Raw genomic sequence first — 17,141 nt, 5'->3', positions numbered from 1 at the left:
TTAGGGAGTCCCTTGAACCATTTCGATATATATATATATATATATATATATATATATATAGAGAGAGAGAGAGAGAGAGAGAGAGAGAGAGAGAGAGAGAGAGAGAGAGAGAGAGTTGTTGTAGTAAACCTAATTTTTTTAAGGATTAGCAATTGGGACAACGGTACAAGCAAATATTTACTTACACGTATTTTGGTGAATGTCGAGAGATGGGAGGGCCTGGAGTGGTAGAATGGAGGTCAAACGGCGATGCAGGTGTTCTTCAATTGGCAGCGGCGACGAGTTTTGATGGCGCCGTTATCGGTAGAGAGAGAGAGAGAGAGAGAGAGAGAGAGAGAGAGAGAGAGAGAGAGAGAGACGGGATATGGAGACTGATTTCTAGGGTGAGAACAGAATGGAAGTTCAGGAAAGCAATTGGGGAAGTTGTGAGCGAGACAATATATTGCTTAAAATTTTACGTGTTCAAATTTTCCACTACTCTTGGCGCGCAAGGAAAAATAATTACACTGCAACACAAATTGCATATTGCGAGGAAAATACCATTTTGTTAATGGATTTGCGTCAAAATGAATTGGCTTTCTAAACTTGATCGAGCCAAAAATTCACGTGAATGATCTAATGAACAAGTAGAAAAAAAATCAACGGTCTCGATCGTCATGATTGTGTTGCACTCATGTGGCTACTGTACATTCAATTATAGCACGAGACTTACTTTATTATCGACTACATTTTCTAAACCGGATAGAGCTAAATTTTTACGTGAATGATGTGATCAACAAGCACAACGAAATCAACAGTATTGATCATCATGATTATGTCCTGGTGATATGGCCAACATACATTGAACTATAGCAGAAGACTAAGTTAATTATTAAATAAGAGATGAACATATAGATTCTAAAGGTCATTGACGAGTCTATTATTATAACGATCGATCTGAACCATTAAGATTTCATCTCTTACGAATTCCATTCAGTGTCACTCAAATCAAAGATCATAGAATATTAGAAACCACGTGATTGGAGACATTTAATACGTTTGGAGGAATTAAAGTATGATAATGCACCACTCGAACAATACTCGAGGTATTTCTTCGCGATCGGAACCATCTATCTTTTAAATATGATAGAGTAGAATTAGTAGATCATTCAAACCCAGAATCAAGTTTATCGAACACCCATAACTGCCTCATCGGAATAGTTTATTCATGCAAAAAATGATTAGACTCATCTATTTTTTTATATAAAAGTTTTCCAATGAGGTAGTCACGTGTGTTCGATCAATTTGAACTTTTGCATGTAGATTCAATTCGACGAGTTCTGCAAAATGAGTGATTTAGATAATTGAATAAAGAGCCAGATGTGTCAAACTACGCATTTGCAGTATTCGAGTGTAGAACATCTATCCTTATGCAAATGTTTTTGGCTAGTTGAAAAAAAAAGATGAAATGAATAGGCTCGGTCCAATGTTTGCTCCAGGGAATTTTTTTTTTCCCCCGACAAAATCAGTTAAGTTTGGCAAAGAATTTTTTTTTTCTCGGTAAGGAATTATTTCCTCACAAATTATGGAAAATTGGCGAGGAAATTGTTCTGTGGCACTTAAAAGTGTCTCATTAACTACTTGATGAGGTAGTTTGTAAAATGCCCTTTAAAAAGTGCGCAAAATTCCCTAGCCGATTTTTATTTTTAAAAAGTTTGATCACGAAAACATCGTAGTTTTATATCTCCAAACAAGTGCCCTATTAAATTTAGCTTTGCAAGGCACCTTAAACCGCCCTATCAAACTACCATAAAAAAAATTAAATATGTTAAATTTGGGGCCAATGCTGATTGCCACAACAGGGAGAATCAAATAGGGCATTTTAGAAGGTGGTGCCACATTAATAACTTGATAAGGCATTTTTGGAAAAATGTCCTTTCAAAAGTGCCCCTAAATGCCCATTTTGTTGTAGTGATTGTCGTGGTAGTTAGGAGGTACGGGCTCAGGCCTTACTAGGAGTATGTCGAAAAGGCGCAACACACCTTGGAGTACAACATTGAAATGTCTGCTTATAGTTTAAATCGATCTCCAAAAGTGCAATTTCGTACGCTTCTGTTTTGTATGGTGATCGAGGATATACATAAAAATGGCTACCCCCTCCTCAAGACAAACATTGCGGGAGTCTCCTAACCCAACACCACTAAGTAGACAACACAACCTAAAAAACGTACGCCTATTTACCCTCAACTGCTCGTGACAATCTACTTCATTACCATTGACTAGCCTATTCACGGCATCTACTTGGGTTTGGTAGTAGTTTAGATTTGGGGACAACTTAGGACGGGGATACTGTGTCGTGGACACAATGAAGTAATAAAGCCGAAACACGCCTATTGTAGCACGAATGTACATGTTTAAGGCGATGGCCGCCTCTTCCACTTCTCTTGTCCTTATTTCTGTTCTGTTTAATCTTGGCATTGTAAAAAACCTAAAAAGGGGTTCATGAATAGAACAAACGTCATTTTCTTAATTACAAAGTACAGACACTTAATTACAGGTTTATTTTCTTAAACCAAACTATTTTGTTCGATCTGTAGTGATGCACACACAATACATACTCAGGTATGGCTGTTTTTTTAGGGTTTTGTTTTAGAGATCCATCTTGTTCATCCAAGCCCTTGCAGGCATGAAACAAAACTGAAAAACAACAAATTGCAACCACAGTATATGATGCTATCATGCTATAATTCCAAAACAAGGCAATTGTAATAATCAAAACCCTATTCATATTGTAGCAGCAGTGGAACCCTTGCACAAATCGAAACCCTAGATCCAACACATACAGAAAACATAAATCAAACCCTTGTTCTACTCGAAACCCAGTCACAAACCACACACACACAGATTTGATCAGAAGAGGAGCCACCAGATTCTGATTTTTGCACGCACACACATATACAAAAAGAGGAGCCCGTATACACACACACACACACACAGAAGAGGACCTCGTCCACACACACACAGATCTGCTCAAATGAAAGAGACACAAAGTTGAGCCAGAAGAGGAGCCATTTTTGTTAGCGCGCGCACACACACACAGAATAGGAGCCCGTACACACACACAAAGATCTGCTCAAATGGAGGCCATACCTGAGTTCAGGAAGCTGGTTCAACTGCACTCCAAATCGCCACCAAAACCCTTTTTTCTCTCCTCCACAGACAACAAATGGGTCGGTGGCAGAAATAAAGCCAGCAATCGAGACCTGGGGTTGAGGAAAGGGGATAAGCAGGGGTTATTTCATCCAAATTCCACCCCTCTACAGCTGGATTAAATTTGGGGAACCCAAGAGGAGCCCAAAAATTTTACCAGAGAAACCCTAAATTGCATGAAAAGGAAGAAGGGGTGAAAACAAAGACCCTCTCCAATTTTGGTTCCCAAACAACGGCAAAACAGTGAGCCCCACCCCGTTTACCCCCTCTTATATTCTTCCCCCTCTTTTAACTGCATCCAAACAGGGCCTTATTTAATAATTTGGCTTTTCAATTTTAATCTCAGTAAGATTTTTAAAAAATTATGGTTGTTGACCCATTTTAGAGCTTATACCGGGTTTATTTTGATGATCTAAACCACTTATTTTTGTAGAGCTCGTTGTGAACTTCACTTTAAAAAATCATGTTTGCCGAATATTGATCAATATCTTTTCGGAGCACATTTCTTTTGAGAAAAAATGGATTCGGGAGCATTGGGTAAAATTCATTTTTTCCATTTTCTCAAAAAAAAAAAAAAAAAGCCTTCGAAAAGATATTGACTGATATCTAGTTAACATAACTTTTGTCATGATTGTGTTAGATTCATAAAGTGAACGATTTAGATTATTAATCCGGACACGACATGAACCTGAAAATGAAACAACTGTACGTTGCAATTGGGTTGCCCCAAGTATTGACAAGCCATCTCCATATTTAATTATGTTTATGTTCATTAAATACCAATTGACATAATAATATGTTCATTAAATACCAATTGACATAATAATATTAAATCTGTATCTTGATATAAAGGAGTTTGATGTAGGAGAACAAAGAGTTTAAATGAATACTTTAACGGTCTTTCTATTGTCAGCCCAGTGGGTTGACAATAAATACATAAGAGAATAAGGAAAACACATATTTCTATATATATTTTTTACACTTTTTAATACATATTCACACTTCTTATTGTCAGCCCAGTGAGCTGATTTTAGATTTTTCCATACTTTAATTCTTAGTCTTATGTTCCACATTGCTTTTGTAGGTTATCTTTTGGTTTTATGTTGTTAAAAGAAAAACCATGACTACCATTTTCTCTCCACATTTGGTTAAGAAAATGGCTCCAGCCAGTAATACCATAGAGACTTTTTTATCCATTTTAAACTACCATATAAAAAAATACTAATTATTGTAGAAATGAAAAGACAACACTTCTCAAAAAAAAATAAAAAATACATCCCAAACAAAATCCCGACTTGAAAACGTTAAATGAAATTTTAGATTACAAGGAAATTTAAAAATATGTAAATTCAAAACAATGAAAATATCTCAAAAAATTCACTAAGTTGTATTAATTTTATTTTAGTGTAACTTTTTTAAACTTATGGTAATAGAGTTTTTTTACTTTCTAGATATTTCTTGTCGAGATAAATAAATAATTCAGAAAATTTAACACAAAACTAACAAAAAAATTTAAAAAATGAAGAAATAAGTCAAAATAAATAAGTTAGTCCAAACTCCTATATTCATCAGTAGCCAATATTGTTGCCAACTGTATTTTTCCATTAAAAAAAGCCAACTTTAAAGAAACTGGTCTTCATCGATCAGCTGCCGAAATGCCCTTGCTTGGGTTAGCTCTTCGGGGTTCGATTTGACATGGTTAACACTACCAAGTTATTTTTCCTTTTTTACTTAGGGAATTAATTTTGCTACTCCTCTTTTTGTTAATGTCACTCTCATTCTCTCACAAAATAAATCATCTAATCAAGACACAAAGGAGAGAGACATTAACAAAAAGAAGAGTGACAAAATCACTCCCCTTTACTTAAAAGATAAAATTAAGCAAACGACCAACTAGAAAATCTTAGCCAAATAGTTTGCTCACCATTGACAACATCAAATTCCACCTAGGTTTTGTCAAAAAAAAGAAAAAAAACTTTTATATATCCACTCACCAATACTAATTATCTAATGCTTAAAACTTTTTAGTTGCTTATATAATGATTAGGCTGTGGCCTCTGCTACTAACTAACCATCTGTTGTTTATAGTGTTCATCCTTTAACCTTAGCTATGTAGCAGGACATTATATTTATTGGTTGCTTGTTTGTTTTTTTTTTTGGTAGTATTTGTAGTTATTTATTGTAACTTACTAAGCGAATATTCCAATTAAGAGAAGATTCCAATATGCTTTTCGGACTTGGGTGTACTCCCTCCGTTCCAAAATGAGTGGCTTTTTTGAGATTTCTTGCCATTTTAAAATGCTTATTTTTTTTGACTTATGAAGTTTTATGTGATTTTGAAAATTTTGTTTAATAGAACTAATTAAAATCTATCAAACAAGATCCATATTGCATATTTTTTAACACTCATATTGAAAGATATAAGCAATTGAAAATGACACGCTTTCCCAAAAAAGTCACTCATTTTGGAACGAAGTGAGTATATAGGAAATGCACGTAATTTTAATACATGCAATCGTTCTCCATTCACTGAAAATGCGTATGTTTGCTACCCTGTGGTGGAATTTGAGATAGACGGTGAAAAATCTGATGCATACATCTTTGGTATATACGTCTCGGAGATATACGGTGCAAAATGTGTCAGTGGTTCCAAACGGGAATGATATATACGTCTCGGATTTCATGGTTTTGCAATTTACAAGGAAATAGTAAAAAATTTTGCGAAGTTGAAGTCTTGAAGAGGAATATGCAAACATCCTTGCCCAGCTATATATAAACAAGATAATGTAAAGAGAATAACAAGAGGTGGATCGATCCCGCGATAAAAAGCAAAAAGGCTGGACCCACGCTTGCAACCAACACCAAGCTAGACTATATATAGTGGACCATCGATCCATTCTATCTTGTACCACCTTAGAAGCTTGAAAACGAAAACCTGTGTGGCGGCCGGCGAGCTAAAATCAATGTGCTCATAAACACTAGCTAGCAACATATTACTATCACGTACATGTACCGAAAGCACTTTATGAATAGAGCTCTATAAACTAATAGTTTGTATCATAGTTCATTTTTAGTTTTGGCATAAAGCAAAACAATCGATATATTCTAAATAGCCACCGATTCGGTCAATTACTGTCCACGTGTCCTATAAAATTATAATATTGCCTAACCAACACAATTATCTAATTGGTGGTCTAGGTTGCAAAAAAATTGCTCGTTAAAAGCCATAAAGCACACTTTCGTGTCACATATACACCACCATCATGTTAGGTGTTACCAACGACAAACCACATAAACTTTCACTATAAAATATACTGTAGCAGCCATCCGTAATATGACAAAAAGTTTCTATCAATTAAACATTACTTCTATGCTCATAAAAGAAATTTTTCACAGACAGCACAAAATAACATATGAATGCATGTCCCTCCTAAAAACAAGACTCAAAGTTGTATTTTTTCATCATTAATTTTTAAAGTTAAGAACCATGAATTTGTAGGATCCAAATAAACATATAGAACAAAAATTATTCCAAAAGTTAGACCCATAAGACTTCATTATGTCAATCAATAAATTGCATGAACTCAAACCAATTGTTGCAAACAAACTAATTCCAGCAATGTCACATCAACTCGAAAAATCTACGAAAATTAGCATATCTATCAAAATGACCCGAGATTTGATAGAAATTATAATACCACAACAAAGTTCATCCCTGATGTTTCATAGATTTTTAATAGTAAACTTCACACTCGAATTCATAATTTCTGTGCAACAAAAACAATTTTCAGCATATTAGTCTGTGTTTGAAAATTCATTTAAAATCACATAATCATTATTTTTCCAGTCATTTAAATGTCAAAACATCACCAACTTACCAATCTTTAAGATCGATAAGGGCCCATAACCACTTAGCTCGTTTACCAATAACTAAATTGATGAAAAACGCAGCTCTACATGTTGATTTTCAGAGTTTCCTAAATAATAAAATCAATAACCAACTTCAAAATTTTCCAAATTCATGCTTATAATCCTTCTATACATCAATTAACATGAATCAATTTAGGATTTTCATCAAAATCAAATTATCCATACCAATTAAAAAACTTTAGGAGTTTATAAGATGAATTAGAGATAAAATCATTATGTAAATACCCTCGAACCTTAATTTTTGAATCTCCTCAATGTACATTGATTCTATTTTTAGGCCCCGTTCCGCAATGTAAAATAAGTACTTATTTTTTAAGAAGGCAATTTCAAGCTAAAAAATAATGTGTTTACGCAAATAATTTTTCTACCAATATGGATCTTATTTAATAGATCTCATCAAGATCTTTAATACGGTGCAAAAGAAATTAAAAAATTATTTTTCATTTACATTATTTTTGAGTTTGAAAATGTGAAATAAGCTGCTTATTTTTTACGAAGGTTTTTGGAGCGGGGCCTAAATTCTACACGGAGGGACCGTGTAGAATGGGTTAAATTCTATCGAAACGGAAAAAATATCATAATTATTTTTCTCCTCTACGGGATCTCCCAATATGAGCGAGGGACAATTGCGGTTTTTAAGTTTCAAATGGGCCAAATAGGTGACGTGCCAATTATTCATTGGTTGGCCGGACAACCCATTCTACACGGCCCCCGTGTAGAATTTATAATCTCTTTTTGGAAACTAGGCCCGAGTGCACCGAGAGTAAATTGGTGTGCATATAGAACTCCCCGGTAAATCTCTGATTTCAAATGGCTCTCTCTCCACAATCACCATTGAACTCCTCGCAGACTTCGCTCACACACACATGGATATACTAGCTCAATACATAGAGATAAAGAGAGAAACAAGCGCATCCACCACCATTTGAAGAGAGAGAGAGAGAGAGAGAGAGAGAGTGAGAGAGAAATACCCCAAAATAGTGTCTTTACCTTCCAACGGAGCCATGGCAGAAAGGGCGTATTGTTTGACCATCTAGACATCGAGAGAGAGTCGACGGAGAAAAAAGCAGAGAGAGAGAGATTGGATTCTGCACATATGTAATGCATCAGAAGAAATCCGAAGTCCAGATCGGAAAAGAAAGCAGCGGTGTCTCTTCCGATTTCAACCCCACACTGCCCCTCCTCCACCACACCCAACACAACTTCAATGCCACTCCCCTCCGGAATCTCCCCCAGATTCTCATCGACCCATCCTTTCCCCTGAATACTAATAATGACCCAATTACCCCTACTCCCTCATCCTCAACCCCCAAAACTACGCCTCACAAGCGTCCTCTCCTAACCCAGACCTCTATTCCAAACCCTAACCCTTCTTCCAGTTCTCTCTCCAAATCCCCCACCTTGTCCAATTCCCTTCACCAATACCCGTTTTCATCATCAAACACCCAATTACCACCGTTATCGGCACTAGGATTTAAGTTTCTGAACAGGTCTTCGATGGCGAAGGCAGCCGTCTCAAGCCTCCTCCGCCGCCTCCACAACCTCCGCCGCCTCCGCATCCACCTTCGACTCATCCTCCTACTGTCTCTCCCATTCTTCTACTTCTTGGTATCCCATCCGAGCCACTCCTTCGTGCTCGATTTCCTCTCCGCCTTCGCCTTCTCTGCTGCCCTGCTGTTCTCTCTCAACCTAGCTCTCCCCCGCCTCCCCTCGATCCGCCTGTTCCTTGCCCGGTCGTTCCCCATTAAGCTCTCGTCTTCGAGCCACGCGTGCAGGTCGCCTCTCCCGGTGTTTTGGTCGATTGGGTCGAGGCCGAAACCGGAGAAGAAAGTGAGTTCGGGATGTTGGGTCGAGGTTTATGGCAATGGGGATGTGTACGAAGGCGAGTTTCATAAAGGGAAGTGTTCGGGTTGCGGGGTATATTACTATTACATGAGTGGAAGGTATGAAGGGGACTGGATTGATGGGAAGTATGATGGTTTTGGGGTGGAGACTTGGGCAAGAGGGAGTCGGTATCGAGGGCAGTATAGGCAAGGCCTTAGGAATGGGTTTGGTGTATATAGGTTTTATACAGGTGATGTATATGCAGGGGAATGGTCAAATGGGCAGAGTCATGGGTGTGGAGTTCATACATGCGAAGATGGTAGCCGGTATGTGGGAGAATTCAAGTGGGGTGTCAAGCATGGGTTTGGTCACTATCATTTCAGGTAATCAGTGATTTTGGTTTATTGGTTTTCTTTCCATTTGTGATAACTTGATGGGTATAGTTATACTGCTAGTTTCTTGTTTGGGTTCAAATAAATTTGTCAGCCTATTAATGTTGTTGGATATTGTATGCTTTCTTGTACATTTATCATCCATCGGGTATTAGCTGTGTAGCATTAGGTTTTGGAGTTGTAGGTTGTGGAATGTGCATGAGCTTTATATGGCTATTCAAAGTATGTAGTTGTGGAATGTGCATAAGCTTTATATGGCTATTCAAAGTATGTAGCTGCGTTTAATTGAAAGCAATCAAATAAGCTATGACACATTGGTCTCGTTGCTGATTAATTGAATGCTTAAAGTGCATGTATCTGCATTTTCATAGGTGGTAGTGATGCCATTGTGTAGGAAAAAATTCTAAAGTGGTTGTCATTTTGGTAGGGGTTATGTGTGAATTGCCTATGTTGACTCCTTGTGCGTACCATTTTAGCATACATAATAAATCAAGCAGAGTAAAAGTGATATTTCACATGTCCCTATTCCCTTCGCTCTCCAAATTTGGTGTTTCAACGTGGAGACACATTCCCTCACTGACTAACTGATGTCGGATGCATTTAACAACATGCTTAGTGTAGGATGAAGAAGACATTCAAAGAAGACAACATAATTGGGATGTGGGGTGCTTGTGGGTACCTGTCTCTCTTGTATTTTTATTTTTTTGTTTTTCGTTTGATGGGTAGAGAGGCAGCTTGTCTAATATCATGGAGTAGGTGTAGTTGAAATAGGTAATCTGATTTGGCATTCTATAGTAGAAATCGTGCAAAGTGAACATTTGTGTCAATTAAGTACTATTGGATAAAGTTGCAAAAGTAGGTAGAGGCATGCAACTGGAATGTTGAATGAGAAGGTATTGCCTCCTCTCATATTCTTAGTCCCTACTGTTTCGCCCTTTTGCTGCTAATCTTCTATATTGGGCTTGTGAAAAAATTTGGCAGCAACTTCTACAATGGTTTTGAAAGCAAATTCATCGTGATTTAGTTAAACTTCAGTAAAGCCTAGACTAGATAATCAGCACCTTGGGTTTTCGTACATGAATTTTTATTGGGCAAACACCCTACATGTTTATTCCTCTTTGTGGAGCTTACCTAAATTCTTAGCAGTCACTGGTACCTCATAGTTTTCGTATCTTCTAATCAGAGATGTGACTAGCGAGTGCAATAAGTTTGTAGGACATGGGAGAAATCTACCTAGCTTTTTTTTTTTGATTAAGTAAATAATTATGTTAGAAAAAACACATCAAGGGAATGCCACCCATATGCAAAAAGGACCATGAGACAAAAAGGCCCTATACACTTCCAGAAGATTGGTAAAGCTCAACCAGTCTAAGAGTTGGTCAAAAGAAGGATCACATTCTCTCGTGTCCCAACTATACAAGCTCCTCACCAAAAAACATTTTAATCTAAACAAAGGCTTTTCCACCTAGCTTGTGAGTTTTGAGCACTTTTATGCACACACCTTTTCTACTTATGCTCACTCTCACCTTTGTTGTCTGGTGGATTACAACCAAAAACTTGGAGGATGAATTGAGTCCTTGTTTACCCTCTTCTAGTTTTATTTAGTTACTGGTGTGCAATATTGCAGATTGTAGTTGTATCTCATTTGTCATAGTATGTGTTTCTCTTCCAATTATAGTACAAAGGATTTTGTTTCAAATCATAATATCTCTAGAAGGATGGACTATGTATGTATCATTTGCTCCTGCAAATAAGCAGAATGGCTCCCTTTCTGCACATTAAAGCAATTAAATTTGCTGGATTCAGTTGGATGGAATGACTGTCTGACGCGGTGGAATTCACGAGAGACTAGTTAGCATACTAATCCAAACGAGATAAACAACTCGTCGCAACGAGCAATTCTTGCGCACAAGAAAGAAAGAGAAAATCTTTGTAATATTATTGATCAAAGCTTATATAAGTTTTATAATTGAATAGGTTACAACTCTTTTTATAAGACCCTAACCCTAGAAATTCTACTGTAAAAGAAATAATAAATCATGCCAAAACAAGCGGCATTAAATAAAAGATATTTCCTAATTAATTAAAATAAAATCCTAATTCTTGTAGACCAAGAATCCTAATAAAGGTAAAAATCAAAATTAAACCGAATACGGAAAGTTAATAATTCTAACCTAAACGAAAATATTCCTAATCAAAATCTTATTTTAAAACAATAAAAATAAAATACACAAATTCTCCATTTTTGTCCTACATCAGTCTCATTTTCTTCAAAAGAACTCAACCTTGAGTTCTCATTAGAAACTTGCCATCTTCCATTCCAAAGAAATAGATATTTGGAATACTTCAACCTCGTGTTCGTCTTCCAAAAATCATTTAAAGTAAAGTATTTATGCAATGATCTTTTCTCTTCGTACTTCAACTTGTTAACAAGATGTATTAGACGAATGTTCGGAACCCAATCAAATTGTTGCACACCAAGAAAATCGACAAAATTAGCATCATTAATTCTGCTTTGCCCGCAATCATGTTTTGAATCCTTTCCATGAATGTATTCTTCGACATTATCGTTGGCTAAATCTTTTGAATCTACTTTTTCGGACACCAATTTACTTTCGTCAATGTCGCTAACCAAAATCTCCTCATTGACACTAATATTAGTATCAACCACCTCTAATGGACAATTATTTTGGTCATCAACAACTTGATCACCAACATCGATACCATTTTTTTTATTATCAACTTCAATTATAGTTTCCTCTTTTTCGCTAATACCAATGTCAAATTTCTCTTTACCGTCAGCTTCAATGTGCCCACAATGACTGCATTCAACATCGACCTCCACTGTTTCTTCGATGTTGGGCTCAACAAATATCACCTCCTCTAGTTCAACTCGATCTCCTTCCTCTTCTGCGATCTCATATCCATCATAATAGCTGGAACGTGATGAATCTGAGATTGAAAGATTTTTATCGGTTTGTTGACGCTTTGAGTGACCTGAACCCAACAGTCTCAGTGATGTGTCCCTCGAGTTTTCAGTAGCCGCAACGGTATAATTTTTATTACTTGAAAAAGAATAAGACAACCCAAGATTATCTCGGGACAATCGCTTGGACTCAAGATTTCTTCGATACTCTTCATATAACATCTGACCATGATGCGATTGAAGAAATCTATCACTCATCAATCGTCTCATCCTGAGCCATGTCTTGACTGGTTGTTTATACTGGCGCTCCCGATTATATTGCAATTGCTTCCACCATCTAGAAGCATAGCCTTGTAATTTACAAGTCACGTATCTAACTTCCTTTTCTTCCGGAATTTCCATATACTCAAGAAACTTATCAACTTTACGAAACCAATAAATTAAATTCTCAGGATGGCAATACCCATTAAAACTAGGAATTATTGGTTGTACCTGAAAAGTTGAAAAGTCGTCATCTGTGCGGTAAAACCCTTCAAACCTTGAATGTCGCTTATTCGACTGATATCCATAATAATCCTCAAATAACTCGTCTTCAGATTCATCCTCACTATCAAGTTGATAATAAGAATATCTTCCGGAGACGTTTTGATTAATAGGTTGGTTGCGGGCAAATCCCTCAACGCTGTTCCTATCAACTTTGCGTTTAACAGATTGACCATGGGCAAATCCCTTAGTGCGAGTCCTGTTAAATACTTCACCACGATGAACGTCAATGGGTGTGTCTTCAACTTTGTTTGGTGCCATCGAGCCAGGAAAAGCCGTGCTCTGATACCACTTGACACGGCGGAATTCACGAGAGACTAGTTAGTGTACTAATCCAAACGAGATAAACAACTTGTCGCAACGAGCAATTCTTGCGCACAAGAAAGAAAAAGATAATCTATGTAATATTATTGATCAAAGCTTATATAAGTTTTATAATTGAATAGGTTACAGCTCTTTTTATAAGACCCTAACCCTAGAAATTCTACTGTAAAAGAAATAATAAATCATGTCAAAACAAGCGGCATTAAATAAAAGATATTTCCTAATTAATTAAAATAAACTCCTAATTCTTATAGACCAAGAATCCTAATAAAGGTAAAAATCAAAATTAAACCGAATACGGAAAGTTAATAATTCTAACCTAAACGAAAATATTCCTAATCAAATTCTTATTTTAAAACAATAAAAATAAAATACAAAAATTCTCCATTTTTGTCCTACATCACTGTCGTTTGAGTAGACTTCAGTTATAACATGAGGGTGTGACAAAGATCAATCATGGTGCATGAAACATGTTGTTCTAAAAGCTAAAATAACCTTACTGCATGGAGTTCTACAGTCGTTTCTTTTTAGATTCAATGAATCTAAAGAAGCTAAAGTGCTAACATCAAAATCTACATATATAGAAACAATAATGGAAACTATGTGAAAATTGAGTAATATGAGTTTCTGGGATTTTACTTTTAGTCCTTTCCACGGATATTTGATATGACCGATTGTGAACTCCCTCTTATTTTTTATTTTTTTTGGGTGATAATTTACTTATGCACAACATAAGGTAAAGTAGTATACAAAATGGAATTGAATAAATGAGCGTAAAAGAATAAAATATCTTGAACTATGCATGGCATAGAGTTCAACTAGTAGCAATTCTTTGTTGCAATATGATGCAAAAATGTTTGTTTGTTTGTTTTGTTTTGTTTTTTTTTTTTTTTTTGTGAGGTCTTGCTTATATCACGAAGATCTTCCAATTTCTTCTCACCCACTTCAGCCTTGCCAAAGTGAAGGAAGATAAGTTGCTACCTTCCAATTGAATTTTTTACAGTTCTACAAATTTTAAATTACCTACAGTGGTCCTACACAGTACCTTCTATAGTCGGCTCTTGTGCAATTTATATTTTATACAGTGCCTACTCCCTTATAACTCGATATTTCACTCACCATACATACGTCTAATTTACACGTCCAACCCAAACTGCGCTTTCCAACGTGCGTGGAAGATCCTAGTGTGCCCCTAACAAGGCTCAGTCTGTGCTAAAAATGGCTTCCAGCTCACTATTCTCTAAAGATATCAGTGTGTAACACCAAACTCACTTTCTTCTAAATATTAGTGTATTTTTATGGATGACTTAAACTTCTTGCTATCAGAGGCACCAAGCAGGATCCTTTATTCCCTCTGCCTATCTAAACGAATGTCCTGTAGTAACTATTGTTTTTTTTTTTTTTTAAAATCATAATATTTTTCTAGCTGACATGTTTGAACCTAGCCTTACGCAGGAGTAAAGAGATTCTCCTAGGCATCAAATATTAGTGCTGCTTTGTTGCTATTGTAGCCTTGATAATCCCAAGGGCTTGCCTTCGTGGTTAAGGCAGGGGACCTAGGGGTTTGCTTCTTTCTCCGTCTCAAGTTCAATGCGTCTAGGTGCTATTAAATCTTAACATATCAAAAAAAAGAGAGGTAGCTATTGTGGCCTTGACAATCAGAGGATCTATTTATTTATTTTCAGCTGACACATTTGAACCTGGCCCTGCGCAGGACTAAAGAGATGACATCAAACATTAGTATTGTTTTGTTGCTATCGTAGCCTTGACAATCCCAAGGGATTGCCTTGACAAGGCATGGGACATAGGAGTTTGCTTGTTTCTAGGTCACAAGTTCAATGCCTCCTAGGTGCTATTAACTCTTAATTATATAAAAAAAGTTGCTATTGTAGCCTTTATAATCACAGGATCTATTGAATAATTTTTATTTATCCAAACATTCATCTATCCGTACCTTATATCTAGGAATGAGGATGTTTATGCTGGAGAATACTTTGCCGACAAGATGCATGGATTTGGAGTGTACCGTTTTGGAAATGGGCATCGGTTTGAAGGAGCCTGGCACGAGGGAAGAAGGCAAGGACTGGGAATGTACACTTTCAGAAATGGGGAGACCCAATCTGGGCACTGGAATAATGGGATTCTTGATGTCCCAAGTACACAAAACAATTCCTATCTTGTTTCTCCCGTTGCGGTTTATCATTCCAAAGTACTCAATGCTGTCCAGGTATATTTTGCTTCCATCGTTCTAATGATGTTGCCCTTGAGTAGAGAAAGGAATGTCCATTGTAGCATTGTTGATGACTTATTTTCCAGTGTGTTGGAACAATTGACTTTACTCGGCCCAAAATGTGCTCTAAGGAGCCCACATATTTTCCTTGTCTCCTAGGATTACTGGTCCCATTTTTGTGATGCCCATAAAGGCTGACTAACAATTGTATCACCTCCAATGGCAAAAATAATTCTACCCATGTAACTTCATCCCTCCCTAACCACATATTGCAATCACTCCCTTGGTATAAATTAACCCCTCCAACATCCCAGGGTGAAAAAACATGTTGGTACCACAGGATTAGTTATGCCCCCAATTCTATCTCCTGAAACAAATATGGCTGGGCAACAGCTACTTGTTTACACTATTGATGAATGAGCATTTAATGAGAAATATAAAGTTTAATTGAAATCTGTAAGCAAAGCAATTAAGAAGAAACGATATCAACCCAAAAATAATTCGGCGAAAGTAAATCATTTGACGACGTTTTCCTGATATGAACTCTCTCACTATCAGGAATCCAGACGAGCAACAGAGAAAGCATACGATGTGGCTAAGGTGGACGAAAGAGTGAACAGAGCAATAGCAGCAGCTACCAGGGCCGCAAATGCAGCTAGAGTAGCCGCAGTAAAGGCCGTCCAAAAACAGATGCATTACAATGGCAACAAGGACAATAATGTCCAGATGCCTATCGTTTGAGACTGGTAATGAAAACTCTATTGTCCGTAGAATCATCAGGCTTCTACGAACGATTTGGCTACAGGAGGATATTGCAGTTGCAATTTCCCGTAGGCTCTGTAGAGGTTTTACGTTTCTTTCCTCGGGAGGATGTAGCATGATTTTGCCGTTTCTTCGTTGGAGGAAGTGGTTGAATGGATGAGTAGCTTAGTTGTCCCTTTTTGCTCTTTACTTTGTGTAAGATAGCTAGGGAAATGATGGCATCCAAATGCATCTTTTCACCAATTTTAGTTGTTGTTTTGGTCCGCTCTTGTAAAGTTCAACCAGTTGTAAATTTGTAACCTATAGCTGACGCGCTGGTGCCTAGGGAAAACCTTAATCCAGCAAGTTTTGTATTGAGCTGATATCGTGGCTAATCGAGTAGGAGATGGCTTTGTTCGGTTCATAGTTTTGTTTAGTTTTAATTTTATTTTTCAATCATTATCCTACTTCTTTATCCAATCATTACCCTATTTCTCCAATTAATACTTTCTCATTTCTCTCTATCTCTCTCCAATTATTATCCATTTCTTCAATCATTACCTTATTTCTCTCTCCACCCACTACCAAAATTAAACTAAATTAAACTCCCAACCAAACAATTGCAGTAAAGTTAAAGGTACAACAGGTTGTGTACAGAAGCCACGCACAGATTGCTTTTACGCCCGTCTCGGGCTCTACAAAGATGATCGGAGCCGTTCATTTTGTTCAAAATACTTCGTTTAGGATCCCTGTAAAAAATCACCTCCATCCGATATCGGGAAGGGTGTTTACGAATCATCCAATTTTGCTTCAAAATTTAGGGAAATATTTTGAACAAAATGAGCGGTTTCGATCATCTTTGCGAAGCCCGAGACGGGCTCCAAAGCGGTCTATGCGCGGCTGCTGTACGCAACCTGCTGTACCTTTAGCTTTACTGGTCTATTTATAGCCTTAATTGGCGTTTATGGAGATATTATCCGGTGTAACTTATTTCACATTTGGTGAGAACATTTCCCGGAGGGCCCTGACAGGTTTGGCAGTC

At 37.0% G+C, this 17,141-nt stretch overlaps 1 protein-coding gene across 1 annotated transcript; it reads left to right on the top strand.

Annotated features, from left to right (window-relative positions):
• The first annotated feature begins 7,747 nt into the window (after window positions 1–7,747).
• On the top strand, window positions 7,748–16,523 carry LOC131319029 (uncharacterized). The gene is made up of 3 exons (XM_058349131.1): window positions 7,748–9,326; window positions 15,094–15,355; window positions 15,917–16,523. The coding sequence occupies exons 1-3, from the start codon at window positions 8,221–8,223 to the stop codon at window positions 16,097–16,099; spliced, it is 1,551 nt and encodes a 516-aa protein (XP_058205114.1). The 5' UTR covers window positions 7,748–8,220; the 3' UTR covers window positions 16,100–16,523.
• The last annotated feature ends 618 nt before the right edge of the window (window positions 16,524–17,141 follow it).

The sequence above is a fragment of the Rhododendron vialii genome, chromosome 1a (assembly GCF_030253575.1).
Source record: "Rhododendron vialii isolate Sample 1 chromosome 1a, ASM3025357v1".
In the NCBI taxonomy this organism is placed as follows: Eukaryota; Viridiplantae; Streptophyta; class Magnoliopsida; order Ericales; family Ericaceae; genus Rhododendron; species Rhododendron vialii.
Note: the sequence above shows the minus strand (reverse complement) of the source record. Positions and strands in the feature narration are given on the sequence as shown.